Raw genomic sequence first — 20,297 nt, 5'->3', positions numbered from 1 at the left:
CAGCCCGCATCCAGAGATGGGCGCTCACGTTGTCCACATACAACTACGCCATCCGCCACAGGCCAGGCACAGAAAACTGTGCCGATGCTCTCAGTCATTGCCCACCATGGGGGTAGAAATGGCACAGCCCGCAGATTTAGTCATGGTAATAGAAGCTTTCGAGAGTGGGCAATCACCCGTTACCGCCCGACATATTAGAACCTGGACAAGCCAGGACCCCTTATTGTCTGTAGTAAAAAACTGTGTGCTTCAAGGGAGCTGGTCCAGTGTCCCATTAGAAATGCTAGAAGAGATAAAGCTGTACCAGACGCACAAAGATGAAATGTCTATACAGGCAGACTGCCTTCTCTGGGGTAATCGGGTAGTGGTACCCAAAAAGGGCAGGGACACTTTCATTAGTGATCTCCACAGTACCCACCCAGGCATTGTAATGATGCAAGCGATAGCCAGATCCCACGTGTGGTGGCCCGGTATCGATGCGGACTTAGAGTCCTGCGTGCACAAATGTAACACATGTTCACAGTTAAGCAATGCATCCAGGAAGGTGCCAGTAAGTTTATGGTCTTGGCCTTCCAAATCGTGGTCTAGGGTCCATGTCGACTATGCAGGCCCGTTCTTGGGTAAAATGTTCCTAGTGGTTGTAGACGCGTACTCCAAATGGATTGAATGTGAGATAATGTCAGCAAGCACGTCCGCTGCCACCACTGAAAGCCTGTAGGCCACGTTTGCCACGCAAGGCCTGCCTGATGTCCTTGTGAGCGACAACGGGCCGTGTTTCGCCAGTGCCGAGTTCAAAGAATTCATGACTCGCAATGGGATCATACATGTTACATCTGCCGTTCAAACCAGCATCCAATGGTCAGGCAGAGAGAGCAGTGCAAACAATCAAGCAGAGCTTGAAGAGGGTAACTGAAGGCTCATTGCAGACTCGCCTATCTCGAGTCCTGCTTAGATACCGCACGAGACCCCACTCGCTCACTGGGATTCCACCCGCTGAATTGCTCATGAAAAGGGCACTTAAGACAAGGCTGATCTACACGAACATGTAGCGAGCAGGCAGCTTCAACAAAGTACATATCATGATAGCGCAAATATGTCACACAAAATTGAAATTAATGATCCTGTATTTGTGTTGAACTATGGACATGGTCCCAAGTGGCTTCCCGGCACTGTCATGGCCAAAGAGGGGAGTAGGGTGTTTCGGATCAAACTTTCAAATGGACTCATCTACAGGAAACACTTGGACCAAACCAAACTCAGATTCACGGACTATCCAGAGCAACCCACATTAGACCCTACACACACACCAGTGGAAACCGACACAGCAGTTGACCACGAAGCAGTCCAGCAGGACTCACTATACCAGGCAGCCCAGCAAGGCCAGCTGCACAGCGGCCCAGCGAGGGCTCAATAAATGACTCACCAAAACCACATTTGCACTGAGACGATCAACCAGGGAAAGAAAGGCCCCAGATCGACTCACCTTGTAATTAGTTACACTATTGACTTTGCGGGGGAGTGTTGTTATATATGTAAATCTGTAAATACCTTGTTTAACCACCAGGAGGCTCATCCCCTGGCGTCCCAAGGGATCCCACAATCCCTTGGGAGCACCTGTACTTAAGGAGGCCCCACAGGCTGGAGAGGCACTCTGGAGACCTGAAATAAAAAACTACGGTCACACTTTACTTTGAGCTCACAGTATCTGGTCAGACTCTTTATTCATACTTAACTGAAGGGAGAAGGTAAAAGGGTAGGTATTGCATCTCCTGTGCTTGCATGGGAAGATTCCATGGGAAGGGGAGGGGGTGCTGGGGGTGATTGCGGAATGGACCAGGGTGTCACGGAGTGAGCGGTCTCTTCAGAATGCTGAGAGGGGAGGGGAGGGGAAGATGTGATTGCTGGTGGGATCACGCTGGAGGTGGCAGAAATGACAGAGGATGATCCATTGAATGTGGAGGCTGGTGGGGTGAAAGGTGAGGACAAGGGGAACCCTGTTGTGGTTCTGAGAGGGAGAGGAAGGGGTGAGAGCAGAGGTACGAGAAATAGAAAGGACACGGTCGAGAGCCATGTTAACCATGGCGGAGGAAAATCCTCAGCATTACTGAGTTTGAGCAGCTTAATCCCAGCATTAGTTGTGTTTCCAATAGGATCATAGGGTTCACATGCTCTGAAATAATTGACACTAATGTGCCAATGTCTCACTGAAACATAGAAACATAAAAACATAGAAATTTACAGGCCATTCCGGTCCATCGTGTCCGTGCCGGCCGACAAAGAGCCGCACGGCCCTTGGTCAGCAGCCCTAAAGGTTACATATAAACCTATGAACAATGACAGAAAGGCAAAGAGCACCCAGCCTCACCATAACTGCGACACCCCTTATACTAAAACATTCTACACTCCACCCCAACCAGAGCCATGTGATCTCCTGGGGAGGCAAAAACCGGATGAAAGTCCAGGCCAAATTAGGGAGAAAAAATCTGGGAAAATTCCTCTCTAACCCAACCAGGCGATCGAAACTAGTCCAGGAGATCACCCTGGCCATATTCTATTCCCTGCAGTGCTTACCATTATATATGCTCCGTCCAATAAAAGGTCATCCAGTCTAATTCCAATTACAAGCTCGGGGTCTGTAACCCTGCCTGGGAAATAGCATGTCTGGGAAATGGAAGGTGTGTGTAGTGTCTGTGTGTGCATGTGGCGCGTGTGTGTGTGGTGCATGTGTTTGTGTGTGTGGTGTGTGTGAGGTGTTTATCTGGTTGGTGTACGTGAATGTGTGTGCGTTTGTTTGAGGTGTGTGAGTGCGCGTGTTTGTGTGTGTGATAGTATGTAGAGGCATGTGTGTGTGAAAAGAGATAGATGTTACTGAATTATGGTAACCAGTGAAGCAGTCAGTCCGGGTTATGTATCCTATCAAACCTGTATCATCCCTGACCTGAACAAGACATAGTCATCCTTTATACTGAACACACACACGCTGTCTCTCCTAAAAAGCAATGAAGGTTACAAAATGTTTCACTGAGAAATCCAATCTCTTGCAGCCCACAAAGAAAATTGAAACTTACCTTCAGGTACAAAGGTGATGATGCAGAGACTTTCTGAAATTTGAGGTGCATTTTAAAATGTATCATCCATTTTATCTGAATATCATCACACTCCGCACACCTCGACAGTTAAATCTCTCCAATTAGGACAGAGTTCTTGAACTGCAAACTACATTTGTACAGCCGCCCTATATGATTTGGTATGAAGGAAAGAAAGACTCTGGGCTAGAAATTCCATTTATGGTGATAGCAGTATTGTTTCGGCAAAAATACCATTATGACTCTGCTACCACGACGGGGTCTAAAATTTGGGCTTCAGTTCGCCCAGCGGTAAAATTTGACGTTGCACGAGGTGTCGTGGCCAAACCGCAGATTTTCTGCAACTTTTCTCCGAGGCCGATATCGTTGCGAGAGAGGCTTTGGTTGGGCGGGAAATACAAAAAAAAATTTTCAAAAATAAAAAAAATCACAAAACATTTACAAGACACTTAACTATCGGATCGCCACGAAAGAATTAAAAAATAAAAACTTTAACTGACCTTTTTTGCAGGTCTTCATACGTAGAGGAGGACAAAGGGTTTGATTAGGGCAGGGAAAATAGAGTACGAGAAGAAGCTTGCAGGGAACATTAAGACGGATTGCAAAAGTTTCTATAGATATGTAAAGAGAAAAAGGTTAGTAAAGACAAACGTAGGTCCCCTGCAGTCAGAATCGGGGGAAGTCACAACAGGGAACAAAGAAATGGCAGACCAATTGAACAAGTACTTTGGTTCGGTTTTCACTAAGGAGGACACAAACAACCTTCCGGATTCAAAAAGGGTCAGAGGGTCTAGTAAGGAGGAGGAACTGAGGGAAATCCTTATGAGTCGGGAAATTGTGTTGGGGAAATTGATGGGACTGAAGGCCGATAAATCCCCAGGGCCTGATGGACTACATCCCAGAGTACTTAAGGAGGTGGCCTTGGAAATAGCGGATGCATTGACAGTCATTTTCCAACATTACATTGACTCTGGATCAGTTCCTATCGAGTGGAGGGTAGCCAATGTAACCCCACTTTTTAAAAATGGAGGGAGAGAGAAAACAGGGAATTATAGACCGGTCAGCCTGACCTCAGTAGTGGGTAAAGTGATGGAATCAATTATTAAGGATGTCATAGCAGCGCATTTGGAAAGAGGTGACATGATAGGTCCAAGTCAGCATGGATTTATGAAAGGGAAATCATGCTTGACAAATCTTCTGGAATTTTTTGAGGATGTTTCCAGTAGAGTGGACAAGAGAGAACCAGTTGATGTGGTATATTTGGACTTTCAGAAGGCTTTCGACAAGGTCCCACACAAGAGATTAATGTGCAAAGTTAAAGCACATGGGATTGGAGGTAGTGTGCTGACATGGATTGAGAACTGGTTGTCAGACAGGAAGCAAAGAGTAGGAGTAAATGGGGACTTTTCAGAATGGCAGGCAGTGACTAGTGGGGTACTGCAAGGTTCTGTGCTGGGACCCCACCTGTTTACACTGTACATTAATGATTTAGACGAGGGGATTAAATGTAGTATCGCCAAATTTGCGGATTACACTAAGTTAGTGGCAGTGTGAGCTGCGAGGAGGATGCTATGAGGCTGCAGAGTGACTTGGATAGGTTAGGTGAGTGGGCAAATGCATGGCAGATGAAGTATAATGTGGATAAATGTGAGGTTATCCACTTTGGTGGTAAAAACAGAGAGACAAACTATTATCTGAATGGTGACAGATTAGGAAAAGGGGAGGTGCAACGAGACCTGGGTGTCATGGTACATCAGTCATTGAAGGTTGGCATGCAGGTACAGCAGGCGGTTAAGAAAGCAAATGGCATGTTGGCCTTCATAGCGAGGGGATTTGAATACAGGGGCAGGGAGGTGTTACTACAGTTGTACAGGGCCTTGGTGAGGCCACACCTGGAGTATTGTGTACAGTTTTGGTCTCCTAACTTGAGGAAGGACATTCTTGCTATTGAGGGAGTGCAGCGAAGGTACACCAAACTGATTCCCGGGATGGCGGGACTGACCTATCAAGAAAGACTGGATCAACTGGGCTTGTATTCACTGAAGTTCAGAAGAATGAGAGGGGACCTCATAGAAATGTTTAAAATTCTGATGGGTTTAGACAGGTTAGATGCAGGAAGAATGTTCCCAATGTTGGGGAAGTCCAGAACCAGGGGTCACAGCCTAAGGATAAGGGGTAAGCCATTTAGTACCGAGATGAGGAGAAACTTCTTCACCCAGAGAGTGGTGAATCTGTGGAATTCTCTACCACAGAAAGTTGTTGAGGCCAATTCACTAAATATATTCAAAAGGGAGTTAGATAAAGTCCTTACTACTCGGGGGATCAAGGGGTATGGCGAGAAAGCAGGAATGGGGTACTGAAGTTGCATGTTCAGCCATGAACTCATTGAATGGCGGTACAGGCTAGAAGGGCCGAATGGCCTACTCCTGCACCTATTTTCTATGTTTCTATGTTTCTCTGTTTCTATGTACCGCTGTTCTAAGAGCTGCAGCGCAGGTTTTTCCTGGGCGTTTTCTTCCATCCTATCTACAGGTGCGCTGTGAGCCAAATTTTTGGTTAAAGCGCTATTTCCAGTCTTGCACGCCGGCAGATCGCTCCCCAGCGGTACTTAAAAAACTGCCAGCGTAAGACTTCGAATTTTCCGGTTCGCCGTTTTTCGCCAAAAACGGTGAAATATCAGCAAAAAAATGGGCGGAAATTCGATGAGTTTTTAGTTCTCGGACTGATATAGCACCTTTCATGACCACCGGGTGGCTCAAAGCACTTTACAGCCACTGAAGTACCTTTGGGGTGTCGTCACTGTTGTAATGTGGGAAATGTGGCAGCCAATTTGCACACAGAAAGCTCCCACAATGTAATAATGACCAGATAATCTGTTATTTGTTATGTTGATTGAGGTATAAATATTGGGCAGGGCACTGGGGAGAACTCCCCTGCTCTTCTTCAAAATAGTGCCATGGGATCTTTTACATCCACTTGAGAGAACAGACAGGGCCTCGGTTTAACATTTAATTTGAAAAACAGCACTTCCAACTGCCCAGGATTGTTAGCCTAGATTTTTTTAGTGCTTGAATCACTGGAGTGGGACTTGAACCCATAACCTTTTGACTCAGAGGCAAGAGTGCTACCCACTGAGCCACAGCTGACAAAGCTTAGGGATAGCTACTTTCCAGTTTAATTTAAATCCTGGAATTGTTCTTCCCTCATTTTTTCTGCGGGTGCAGCAAACCGAGTTGGAGTGTGCGTTTCGTCATGTTGCCCTTAAATGAGCTTTGTTTTTGAAGTTCACAAAATCTAGGAGTTTGGGTATTCTGGACAGCTATTTCGGTATTATGGAAAGATAAATGCCCTTGGCAAATCAATGACAGACACCAGTTAGCATGGCGTTGGGAGCAGATATTCTTTGCTGCTCATATCTGCCTGAAAAGAAAGCTAGAGGTCCAGGTTCCATTCACTCCACAGCCACTCGCTGGACATCACTTAGTCAGGTCTCGATTGGCAATATTTGCAAAGCAGCTCGATGCTTACAGAAGGATACTGTTCAACTTTGGCAAATGCACAAAACAAAGTTTCTTGCAGATCTTTCCTGCGTTGGATCCCCCACAACAGGAAGCTCCCCCCCTCTCTCAGATTCCATGCTACTTTGGTAAGGCTCCTGTACTTTGTGAAGGATGCTCAGATGAACGTGGTAGATAGATTTCCGACCTCGTTGAGAGGTGATGTGCAGGTCCTGGTGCTTTAGCAAGAGGAGTTTGTTAATCGACCCAGTATAATGTCACAATTAAAAGACAATGTAAGTGCACTGATACATTTCCCAGAAGCCATCAAACTTGGCTAAGTTACTGTATTGTGTGAAATATAATTTGAAGAATTAAGACACGAGAAAGTAGGCAATTTATCCTTTTTCCCCCTTCTCTGTGCTTTCTGTAGGAATAATCCGAACCGCTGTAGCAAACCTGGACCGTGAAAAGAAGGACCAATACATCTTGGTAATTCAGGCCAAGGACATGGCAGGACAGCTGGGGGGATTGTCCGGATCCACTACTGTCACCATCACCATCACGGACATCAATGATAACCCTCCTCGATTCAACCAGAGTAAGATATCGTCTCTCTCTTACCAGTGACACAGCTATGTAAACCCTGTGGTGTGGAGAGAATTTCCAGCAAATGTATAAACCGATATATTTTCCCCTTTCCTCAGCTCAAGTTTTCCTTCTGCCCATATATTCTGCCCGTTGGAGAAAATAGAGAGGAAACCTCCTCAGTTATAGGATCATACAACACAGAAGGAGGTTGTTCAGTCCATCGTGCCTGTGCCAGCTCTTTGAATGAGCTATCCAATTAGCCCCACTCACCTGTTCTTTCTCCATAGCCCTGCTAAATTTTCCTTTTCAAGTATTTATCCAATTATTTTTTTGAAAGTTACTATTGAATCTGCTTCCACCACCCTTTAAGTCAGTGCATTCGAGCTCCTCATAACTCGCTGCATAAAAATATTCTCATCTCCTGCCTGGTTCTTTTAGCAATTACCTTAAATCTGTGTCCTCTGGTTACCGACCTGTGGAGATGGTTTTTGCCTATCTACTCTGAACTCCCTCCTGTTGTGTCATCTCTATTTCCCGTTTATTACCAGGACATACCTAACCTTGCTGTGCACCCAGGCATATGTGACTTGAGTTTCCCTGTGTCCATTCACATGCACATTTTGCCTGCTGCTCTGGACCTGAGCCCATCGCACCGATTTCCATTTTTTCTTTTTTTCTCTTTACGCATACTAGACCCTTCTCTCATGCCATCATGCCTTCTTTCATTGCTCTCCTCTCGGGTATTTTGCCCTCCAAAATCCCTACCCCAACCTTTCATTACTCTCTGACCTTCCTACTCTCCTGCCGCCATCCTAGGCTTGATTTCCTCTTAAATAAGCCTACAGCTTCCCTCTGTGCATCACTTGGCAACCTCCGAAGGGCCCATCGAGGTACTCGTTGCTGTCTTCTTAAGAGCAGCAACCCCAAATGCCACACCCTACACTCTTGCTGACCTCCCTGCCCAGTGTGCATGCTAGGAGCTAACCTTGCCAATCTCTTCCACATCCAACTCACCTCTCCAAGCTCTGCCCCTGTCGACTCTGTCAGCGGATCAGCTATCACCGCACCTCCCTGTATCTCCCTCCAGAATATCTGTTCACTTGTGAACAAGGACCTTGCCATCTATAAGCTTATTGTCGATGACTGCATCGACATCCTAGCCTTGACGGAAAACTGGCTAAGGGGTGATGACACTTTCCCCCTAAATGAAGCTTCCCCGCCTGGCTATACCTTATACCACTGCTCCGCTCAGATCGCCATGGTGGTGGTTTGGCCCTTATGATCAAATCACACATTGGTCTGTCCCCCTACTCCTCTATCACTTGCTCCTCCTTTGAGCATCCTCCCCTCTCACCTGTCATTTAAAATCATTGTTCTTGACCCACCCAAGTACCATGCAAAATATCTTCACTGCTTTCTGCCTTCAGCCTTTGCATTGAGTGACTTCATCCTCAGTGATTTCAACCTCCATCTCAACTCATCATGTTCTCTTTCCTCTGAGTTCACCGCTGTCCTATCTTCCCTTAATCACTCCTCCCATATAAACTTCCCATATAAACTTGGACCACTTCCCTTATCCCAGGAGCCTCCTATCAACAAGAGCAGACATTGATGACGAGATCCAACACCACCTCCAGTGTGCCAGTGCAGCCTTCGGCCGCCTGAGGAAAAAAGTGTTTGAAGACCAGGCCCTCAAAACTGTCACCAAGCTCATGGTCTACAGGGCCGTAGTAATACCCACCCTCCTGTATGGCTCAGAGACGTGGACCATGTACAGTAGACACCTCAAGTCACTGGAGAAATACCACCAATGATGTCTACGTAAGATCCTACAAATCCCCTGGGAGGACAGACTCACCAACATTAGCATCCTTGTCCAGGCCAACAACCCCAGCATTGAAGCACTGACCACACTTGGGCAGGCCACATAGTTCGCATGTCGGACACGAGACTCCCAAAGCAAGTGCTCTACTCGGAACTCGTCCACGGCAAATGAGCCAAAGGTGGGCAGCGGAAATGTTACAAGGACTCCCTGATAAAACGTGACATCCCCACTGACATCTGGGAGCCCCTGGCCAAAGACCACCCTAAGTGGAGGAAGTGCATCCGGGAGGGCGCTGAGCTCCTCGAGTATCGTCGCCGAGAGCATGTAGAAATCAAGCGCAGGCAGCAGAAAAAGCATGCGGTAAACCAGTCCCACCCACCCCTTCCCACAACAACTATCTGCCCCAACTGTGTTAGAGACTGTGGTTCTCGTATTGGACTGTACAGCCACCTAAGAACTCATGCTAAGAGTGGAAGCAAGTCTTCCTCGATTCTGAGGGACTGCCTATGATAATGATGATAAACTACCCATCCATATTCACAGCCATCCCCATGACCTTGCCATCTCACTGGCCCTTCCTATTCCCATCATATCAATCACAAATAAGGCCATCTCTGATCACTTCCATGTATTCCTCTCCACTTACAACACCCTTCTCCCTCCCAACCCCATTTCCTTCTGCGCCAATCCCTGCAGAAAAAAATTCACCGCTAACTCACTTGCAACTGCACTTTTAAATTCCTAGCTGTCTAGCCTTTAATCCATTCACCATGGCATTTCTGCAGCTACTGATCTGCTCAATCTCACCTTGTAAGATCTGGATCACAGGTTACATCTCGATTACACAAGGGTCTTAGGATTCATAGGCCATTTTATTAAGGAGGGGTAATTCAAATATAGTCAAATACAACACATAATCAGGATAGCCATAGAAAGCATACGACCATGACAAGCAGCTGGTATCGATCCCAATTGGACAGACGGCTGGCGTGCATGAACAGCTCTTCTCTCCACCATCTGTGCTCACAGCTCTTTAGGTATCTCTTTTATTCTCTTTTTAGCGGTGGGCCTGGGGTAGAAAATGGACAGGACCATCTAACCCATAAGGGCTCTTCCCAAACCAGGGTGTTCAATGGTACGTCGAGTTCTTTGTCTCAACTCTCAGATGAAAAACCCTCCCCATTCCGTAAGATAGAAACATAGAAACATAGAAAATAGGTACAGGAGTAGGCTATTCAGCCCTTCTAGCCTGCACTGCCATTCAATGAGTTCATGGCTGAACATGCAACTTCAGTACCCCATTCCTGCTTTCTCGCCATACCCCTTGATCCCCCGAGTCGTAAGGACTTCATCTAACTCCCTTTTGAATATATTTAGTGAATTGGCCTCAACTACTTTCTGTGGTAGAGAATTCCACAGGTTCACCACTCTCTGGGTGAAGAAGTTTCTCCTCATCTCGGTCCTAAATGGCTTACCCCTTATCCTTAGACTGTGACCCCTGGTTCTGGACTTCCCCAACATTGGGAACATTCTTCCTGCATCTAACCTGTCTAAACCCGTCAGAATTTTAAACGTTTCTATGAGGTCCCCTCTCATTCTTCTGAACTCCAGTGAATACAAGCCCAGTTGATCCAGTCTTTCTTGATAGGTCAGTCCCGCCATCCCGGGAATCAGTCTGGTGAACCTTCGCTGCACTCCCTCAATAGCAAGAATGTCCTTCCTCAAATTAGGAGACCAAAACTGTACACAATACTCCAGGTGTGGCCTCACCAAGGCCCTGTACAACTGTAGCAACACCTCCCTGCCCCTGTACTCAAATCTCCTCACTATGAAGGCCAACATGCTATTTGCTTTCTTAACCGCCTGCTGTACCTGCATGCCAACCTTCAATGACTGATGTACCATGACATTTAGGTCTCGTTGCACCTTCCCTTTTCCTAATCTGTCACCATTCAGATAATAGTCTGTCTCTCTGTTTTTACCACCAAAGTGGATAACCTCACATTTATCCACATTATACTTCATCTGCCATGCATTTGCCCACTCACCTAACCTATCCAAGTCACTCTGCAGCCTCATAGCATCCTCCACGCAGCTCACACTGCCACCCAACTTAGTGTCATCCGCAAATTTGGAGATACTACATTTAATCCCCTCATCTAAATCATTAATGTACAATGTAAACAGCTGGGGCCCCAGCACAGAACCTTGCGGTACCCCACTAGTCACTGCCTGCCATTCTGAAAAGTACCCATTTACTCCTACTCTTTGCTTCCTATTTGACAACCAGTTCTCAATCCACGTCAGCACACTACCCCCAATCCCATGTGCTTTAACTTTGCACATTAATCTCTTGTGTGGGACCTTGTCGAAAGCCTTCTGAAAGTCCAAATATACCACATCAACTGGTTCTCCTTTGTCCACTTTACTGGAAACATCCTCAAAAAATTCCAGAAGACTTGTCAAGCATGATTTCCCTTTCACAAATCCATGCTGACTTGGACCTATCATGTCACCATTTTCCAAATGCACTGCAATGACATCCTTAATAATTGATTCCATCATTTTACCCACTACTGAGTTCAGGCTGACCGGTCTATAATTCCCTGTTTTCTCTCTCCCTCCTTTTTTAAAAAGTGGGGTTACATTGGCTACCCTCCACTCGATAGGAACTGATCCAGAGTCAATGGAATGTTGGAAAATAACTGTCAATGCATCAACTATTTCCAAGGCCACCTCCTTAAGTACTCTGGGATGCAGTCCATCAGGCTCTGGGGATTTATCGGCTTTCAATCCCATCAATTTCTCAACACAATTTCACGACTAATAAAGATTTCCCTCAGTTCCTCCTCCTTACTAGACCCTCTGACCCCTTTTATATCCGGAAGGTTGTTGGTGTCCTCCTGAGTGAATACCGAACCAAAGTACTTGTTCAATTGGTCTGCCATTTCTTTGTTCCCCGTTATGACTTCCCCTGATTCTGACTGCAGGGGACCTACGTTTGTCTTTACTAACATTTTTCGCTTTACATACCTATAGAAACTTTTGCAATCCGCCTTAATGTTCCCTGCAAGCTTCTTCTCGTACTCCATTTTCCCTGCCCTAATCAAACCCTTTGTCCTCCTCTGCTGAGTTCTAAATTTCTCCCAGTCCCTGGGTTCACTGCTATTTCTGGCCAATTTGTATGCCACCTCCTTGGCTTTAATACTATCCCTGATTTCCCTTGATAGCCACGGTTGAGCCACCTTCCCTTTTTTATTTTTCGCCAGACAGGAATGTACAATTGTTGTAGTTCATCCATGCGGTCTCTAAATATCTGCCATTGCCCATCCACAGTCAACCCCTTAAGTATCATTCGCCAATCTATCCTAGCCAATTCACGCCTCATACCTTCAAAGTTACCCTTCTTTAAGTTCTGGACCATGGTCTCTGAATTAACTGTTTCATTCTCCATCCTAATGCAGAATTCCACCATATTATGGTCATTCTTCCCCAAGGGGCCTCCCACAATGAGATTGCTAATTAATCCTCTCTCATTACACAACACCCAGTCTAAGATGGCCTCCCCCCTAGTTGGTTCCTCGACATATTGGTCGAGAAAACCATCCCTTATGCACTCCAGGAAATCCTCCTCCACCGTATTGCTTCCAGTTTGGCTCGCCCAATCTATGTGCATATTAAAGTCACCCATTATAACTGCTGCACCTTTATTACATGCCTTCTCTCAGACAATTTGTTTATCTCTAGATCTCTTATCAAGGCCTGTTTTTACATTATGCCCTTGTAACTCAGCTCTCTGTACAAATCCTTATCTGACATCAACGTAGGCAAGCGTCTGAGTTAGGGAATCCGTATAAGACTATTATTTCTTTACAATTCACAATTTCTTCTAAGCCATGTCTCCACCTGGAGAAGGGAGTATCCATATTCTCACAATCAACCCGCTGATACCATCCATGCCCAGGGATGCTGGCTGGCATTATAAGCTACTTCCCACCACTCATGTTCCCCTCATTTACTTATTGCTTTCTCCACTTGGGCGTTATTAGGGAGACTCAGAAATTAAGATTTCTCCCTTTCTTACAGTCCATTCATTTGAGGGGGAGGAGCAACCTCTGACCCCCTTACTCAAATTTAATTCACTGTTCCGTTGTGCCAATTCTGTTCTGCCTGGGGTATCCTCTGTTTCTTCTATCTTTCCCGATCTTACCCCGCCTGGGGTCTCCTCTACGTTGCTTTGTATCTTCACTTTCGGAGTGCTCAATTAATTTGTTAGTGCTGGTTAGTCATGGGCACGAGTGCACAATTGGCTTATGCATCAAAGTCTTATTATACGAGGTACGTGATTCAAATACTATCATTACACATTGAAGAACTACCAGAGTGTGTGAAATAATATGAACCCAAGGGTGGCTAATATATTAAGCTCAATATCCCAGCACTGTGAATTGTTCTCTATGCTGTCAACTTCAATATCTATTTTCAAGTTGTCTTGCTCCAAAACTTTAGGGAGGAGTTCAGTTGCATCACAAGCTCACTGAAGCCCTCAGGCAACAGAGGAATGTCGTACCCAAGTGTAATTGTGCAACTCATACTTAGGTAACTCATTTACTGTTGGTTCCACTTGAGCATAGGTTTTGATTTTGAGTAAAATGTGTTGGTTGATGATTGTGGGTAAATGCAGTGTGAAGCAAAAACTGTGGCTATTAATGGGACAGTTTATGTTAGACCCATAAAGCACGGTAGTTACGGTAGTAGTGACACAGGAGGCACTATCAAAACCACCTCAAGCTGGATTCATACTGGCTTTTCTCACGCTCTTTTACCTACAAAACACAATTATCACAGACACAGTTAAATTCAGTCTTACAATCATTTCAAGCGACACTACAGTTTAACATCTAATCCACAAGTCATGGATTTAAAAGATTCCCCAAATCTCTCTTTTATTCATATCCATCTTGTGGATAATTCTTGCTAAATATATTTCTCCCTAGCCTTCAATTGTCCCATTCCAAATTCCATGTAACTCTCCGTTTCAATCCCGCTAACAGTGTGTTTAACTCTATCCTCATTGTTGTATTAATTAGATAGCTTCTCAATGAAGTATGTGTCAATGCTTTAAAAGTTGTCTCACTCTCCTGAGCCACATTAACCATTTCATGACTTGCAGTTAACAAATAACTGAGCATGTCTGAGACGCATTTTTCAGTGCGAATCACATTTGCACACTCATACCGGTATCTCAATATCATGCCACACGTTCCGTCCGATATAAGCCATTCTCACGCTTTCAGGTGATCTTATTAAAAGATTGGAGTTGTCTGGAGAACTTTGCTCATCTCCAATTGCCAAATGTCTTAGGTAGTGGCCAGACTATCAAATTCAGGTTTCTTAAAAAGTTCATTATAGGCACAGACACAAACGTCTCCAAGAGAAAGCTATCAATTCACGATTCGTAACTACACTTTCCTGACTTTCACTAGAAAGCTGGGTAAGTTCAATTTAATAGTGTCCCCTGTTTCTATCTTATACCCTCAATCACTTCCTGTCACCAAATTACACATCCCATTAATCACCATTCATATCTGATTCATGAGCCTTGGAGAAAGTTTACTGTCCAGTACTGTATTAAAGATAGAAAACATAGATGAAACATTCCCACTTGGTCCAAGTTATTAACACTTTTTAAAATTCTTTATAACCCCGATATTGTCACCATACTTTTATGTCTGTCTATGTCTGCAGATATGTTCTTAAATTCTTAAAACTGCTGGATCTCTTGTTACACCATGCCCCATCATTATTACCTTTAAATAAAACATTCTCATCAGAGATGACAGCATTTTTAGATTACAAAAAACCCAGTAAATTACATCGTATTTCTTCAGATGCCTTTTCAAATCACTAAAAACATATTGAATATAACTGGGGATAAATTCATTTTCACAATTAATCAAATCAAATCAAATTGCTTTGGAAATTTCACAATAGCAACCACAAATCCAAGATTAAATCTTCAACTGAAACTTAGTCTTTGGTTAAACAAACTTTTTTTTTCTCAGTTTTTCCCACAGCAACTTAACTTAAATTATAGTTGAAAGTTTTTTTTTCCCAATTCTGGGTGCACAATCTTCCTGAATTAAAATGAACACACTCAACATATTTACACATTCTTAAAACTGCCAGACCAAGACAAGGCTACAAAGGGTTAAAAGGCTTTTAGATCTGTGCACAGAGAAATGGGTGGAGTTAAGCAAACATAACAGACATTCTTTTAAAGACAGACTTTCAGATGAAAGGAACACTGTAACTTCTTAAACATTCATTGTCAGAGAAACTTTCACATTTTAACACACACTTTCACACAAACTGAAATTCCAGCATTTTTTAATGTTCCTGTCTCAGAAAATCGTGCGTTTTATTTTTCTCAGAACAGAAGCTTGCTGGTATTGGTCCCAATCGACAGACGGCTGGCGTGCGCGAACAGCTTTTCTCTGTAACGTCTGTGCTAATTGCCCTTTAGATATCTCTTTTATTCTCTTTATAGAGGTGGGCTTGGGGTAGAAGATGTACAGGACTATCTAACCCATAAGAGCTCTTCCCAAACCAGGGTACCCAATGGTATGTCGGGTTCTTTGTCTCAACTCTCAGCTGAAAAACCATGTCCATCCCGTAAGATCATAGCTTCTCTTGGACAGTTTGTTTATCTCAAGTTTCCTTGCTAGACCCCTTATCAAGGTCTGATTTTGCATATGCCTTTGTAATGCATCTCTCTGTACAACTCCTTAGCTGACATGGCCGGAATCCTTGTGTCATCAACTTAGGCAAACTGCTAAGTTAGGGAACCCATGTAAGACTATTATTTCTTTACAATTCACAATTTCTTCCAATCCACGATTTCTTGCAACCCCACTGATGCCCTAGTCCCCATTAAACTATTACTCTCTCCTCATGCTGGTTATTCCTCCTGGTACAGCTCTCATCTCCACATCCTGGAGTCCAAGATACACAAAAGTGAACGATTATGTTGGACAGCTGGTTTAGCCAGAACTCGTTCGATCACATAATGCATTATCAAGTCCTGCTCTCCTCTGCCAAAACGGCTCATTAATCCAGGATCATTCTGGAATGCAAAGATAACCCCCAACTTCGCTTCTCCTCTTAAACCCATTTCCCCTTTCTCCTTCACCCTCACCTCCAACAACAAGTGTGAGGAGCTCTTTGTCACTAGGATTGAGACCATGCATTCAGCTGCCTCTCTGCTTCCCTCCCTTCCCCTAGCCCACCAGGCCAAACTTCCCCCAATGTTCATTCCTGTCCTAGCCCAGTATTTTTATCTAGTTTCTGGCCTATCACCCCTCATGCCTTCTCCAAGATCATCTTGTCCATGAGCTAGTGAGTAAAGAAATAGGAGGATAGAACAGGTGAATACGTGGCTGGAGAGATGGCACAGGCGGGAGGGCTTTAGTTTCCTGAGGCATTGGGACCACTTCTGGGGGAGCTGGGACCTGTACAAGCTGGACAGGTTTGCACCTCAACAGAGCCTGAACCAATATCCTTGCGAGGGGGTTTGCTAGTGCTGTTGGGGAGGGTTGAAACTAGCTTGGCAGGGGAATGGGAACCTAAAACTAGATTCAGTAGGGAGGGGAGTAAAGCTGGAATTAGAAAGCAAAAATAAAGAAAGTGACTTTGAAGGAGAGAAGAAACAAGCAGGAAAAAAGGGAAAATAAACAAATTTAAAGGCACTTTGTCGAAATGCAAGTAGCATTCGTAACAAAATAGATGAGTTGATGGCACAAATAGATACAAATGGGTATGATTTGATCGCCATAACAGAAACATGGTTTCAAGGTGACCAGGACTGAGAACTAAATATTCAGGGGTACATGACAATCCGGAAGGACAGACAGAAAAGAGAAAGAGATGGGGTAGCTCTATTGATAAAAGATGGAACCACTGCAATAGTGAAAAATGATATTGACTCAAATCATCAGGATATTGAAACAGTTTGGCTGGAGATAAGGAATAATAAGGGGAAAAGTCACTGGTAGGCATAGTCTATACGCCCCCTAACAGTACCAACTCTGTTAGTCGGAGTATAAACCAGGAAATAGTGGGGGCTTCTAAAAAGTGAACTGCAATAGTCATGTGTAATTTTAACCTCCATATTGATTGGACAAATCAAATTGGTCAGGGTAGCCTTGAGGAAGAGTTCATAGAATGCATAAGGGATGGGTTCCTTGAGCAGTATGTAACGGAACCAACCAGGGGGGGCGGGCTATCTTGGATCTGGTCCTGTGTAATGAGACAGGATTAATAAATAATCTCCTAGTAAAGGATCCCCTTGGAATGAGTGATCAGAGCATGGTTGAATTTAAAATTCAGATGGAGGGTGAGAAAGTTGGATCTCTAACCAGCGCACTAAGCTTAAATAAAGGAGACTATGAAGGTATGAGGGCAGAGTTGGCTAAAGTGGAATGGGAAAATAGATTAAAGTGTAGGACGGTTGATGAACAGTGGTGTATATTTAAAGAGATATTTCACAACTCTCAAGAAAAATATATTCCAGTGAAGAGAAAAGGGTGTAAATGAAAATATAGCCATCCGTGGCTAACTAAAGAAATAAAGGATGGTATCCAATTAAAAACAAGGGCATACAAAATGGCCAAAACTAGTAGGAGGACAGAAGATTGGGAAGCTTTTAAAAGCCAGCAAAGAATGACTAAAAAAATGATTAAGAAAGGGAAGATAGACTATGAAAGTAAACCAGCATAAAATATAAAAATAGATAGCAAGAGTTTTTATAGGTATATAAAAAGAAAAAGAGTGACTAAAGTAAATATTGGTCCCTTAGAGGACGAGACCGGGGAATTAGTAATGGGGAACATGGAGATGGCAGAATCTCTGAACAAATATTTTGTATCAGTCTTTACGGTAGAGGACACTAACAATATCCCGACAGTGGATAGTCAAAAGGCTATTGCGGGGGGGAGGAACTTAACACAATCACAATCACCAAGGAGGTGGTACTTGGCAAGATAATGGGACTAAAGGTGGATAAATCTCCTGAACATGATGGCTTGCATTCTAGGGTCTTAAGAGAAGTAGTGGCAGGGATAGTGGATGCATTGTTTGTAATTTACCAAAATTCCCTGGATTCTGGAGAGGTCCGAGCAGATTAGAGAATTGCAAATGTAACACCTCTCTTTAAAAAAGGAGGCAGACAAAAAGCAGAAAATTATAGACCAGTTTGCCAAACACCTGTGATGGGAAAATGTTGGAGTCCATTATTAAAGAAGCAGTAGCAGGACATTTGGAAAAGCATAATTCAATCAAGCAGGGTCAGCATGGATTTATGAAGGGTAAGTCATGTTTGACAAATTTGCTCAAATTCTTTGAGGATGTAACGAACAGGGTGGATAAAGGGGAACCAGTGGATATGGTGTATTTGGACTTACAGAAGGCATTTGACAACGTAAAAGGTTACTGAACAAGAAAAAATTCACGGGGTTGGGGGTAATATGTTAGCATTGATAGAGGATTGGCTAACGAACAGAAAACAGAGAGTCAGGATATAAGAACATAAGAACATAAGAATTAGGAACAGGAGTAGGCCATCTAGCCCCTCGAGCCTGCTCCGCCATTCAACAAGATCATGGCTGATCTGGCCGTGGACTCAGCTCCACTTACCCGCCCGCTCCCCATAACCCTTACTTCCCTTATTGGTTAAAAATCTATCTATCTGTGATTTGAATGCATTCAATGAGCTCGCCTCAACTGCTTCCTTGGGCAGAGAATTCCACAGATTCACAACTCTCTGGGAGAAGAAATTCCTTCTCAACTCGGTTTTAAATTGGCTCCCCAATATTTTGAGGCTGTGCCCCCTAGTTCTAGTCTCCCCGACCAGTGGAAACAACCTCTCTGCCTTTATCTTGTCTATCCCTTTCATTATTTTAAATGTTTCTATAAGATCACCCCTCATCCTTCTGAACTTCAACGAGTAAAGACCCAGTCTATTCAATCTATCATCATAAAGTAACCCTCTCATCTCCGGGATCAGCCTAGTGAATCGTCTCTGTACCCCTTCCAAAGCTAGTATATCCTTCCTGAAGTAAGGTGACCAAAACTGCAAGCAGTACTCCAGATGCGGCCTCACCAATACCCTGTACAGTTGCAATAGGACCTCCCTGCTTTTGTACTCCATCCCTCTCGCAATGAAGGCCAACATTCCATTCGCCTTCCTGATTACCTGCTGCACCTGCAAACTAACTTTTTGGGATTCATGCACAAGGAAATCCGTACCTCCACGGCCGAGGTTTTATGTGGCGGTCGGAAGAGAGGGCTGTGGCTGGTGAGGTGACCAGGGTCAGGGACCTGCTCAATGGTAGAGGAGCGGGCTGGATGGCGCCAGTCACGCTGGCGCGGCGCCTAAATTCTGCCAACGTCCGCCACGCGGCCGATGCCATCGAGTCGCTAAAAACAGCTCTGGGCCCTGACTCCGTTAGGTGTATCGAGGAGGCTCAAGCACGTGGGGAGATCCCGTCCGAACTGACCCCCGTCCGGACGGAATTCCTCATCGGCGCCAAACCCCGGAACCTCCCTCGGGGGCCGGCGCCTCACAACTTGAGCCGCCTCGGGGAAATCCCCTCCGTGCCTTTCAGTTCCGCGCGGAGGGGTTTCCTGTACGGGCTGCTCCTGCACACCCTCAACTTTGCCATCCTCGCCGGCCGTCCGGACACGCCATGGCGCACCATCTTGCCGTCCGGAGGAGGCGGGGATCCCCGATGGAGGGCACTCTACGCAGGGGTCCTCCCACTATTCATCGGGGACTTGGCCTGGAGGGTGGTGCACGGAGCAGTGCCGTGCAACAAATTTTTAAGCCGGTTCACGGACTCCCAGGCCGCCTGCAATTTCTGCGGTCTGGAGGGGTCCGTGTTCCATGTTTTTATTGAGTGCACAAGGTTGCAGCCCCTGTTCCATTATTTGAAGGGGCTGCTCCTGAAATTCTGGCTGCACTTCAGTCCCACTCTCCTGATCTTTGGGCACCCTGTGCGGAGGGGAGCGGGTAGGTCCGAAGGCCTCCTCGTAGGACTGCTCCTGGGCACGGCCAAGGGTGCCATCAGCCGGTCCAGGCAGCGGGCGGTCGAGGGGGTCGTTCAACCTGACTGCCTGCCTCTCTTCCGCTCTTACATCCGGTCCAGGGTGTCCTTGGAGATGGAGCACGCGGTGTCCACCGGTACGCTCGCGGCCTTCCGCGAGAGGTGGGCACCGGAGGGACTGGAGTGCATCATCACG

The 20,297-nt window shown here is 45.2% G+C and overlaps 1 protein-coding gene and 1 long non-coding RNA gene across 2 annotated transcripts in view; one reads left to right on the top strand and one right to left on the bottom strand.

Moving 5' to 3' along the window:
* LOC139276996 (cadherin-22-like) overlaps positions 1–20,297 on the top strand; it is a 750,218-nt gene that overhangs the window by 335,969 nt on the left and 393,952 nt on the right. The window contains exon 4 of the mRNA XM_070894995.1: positions 7,017–7,184. Coding sequence (XP_070751096.1) covers positions 7,017–7,184 — 168 coding nt within the window. The remainder of the gene's footprint in view (positions 1–7,016; positions 7,185–20,297) is intronic.
* LOC139277475 (uncharacterized) overlaps positions 1–20,297 on the bottom strand; it is a 108,867-nt gene that overhangs the window by 35,269 nt on the left and 53,301 nt on the right. The gene's annotated exons all lie outside the window — the stretch shown is intronic.

Source organism: Pristiophorus japonicus, chromosome 12 (assembly GCF_044704955.1).
Source record: "Pristiophorus japonicus isolate sPriJap1 chromosome 12, sPriJap1.hap1, whole genome shotgun sequence".
NCBI lineage: Eukaryota > Metazoa > Chordata > Chondrichthyes > Pristiophoridae > Pristiophorus > Pristiophorus japonicus.
The sequence above is the reverse complement of the archived record's forward strand: the minus strand, read 5'-3'. Positions and strand labels throughout refer to the sequence as shown.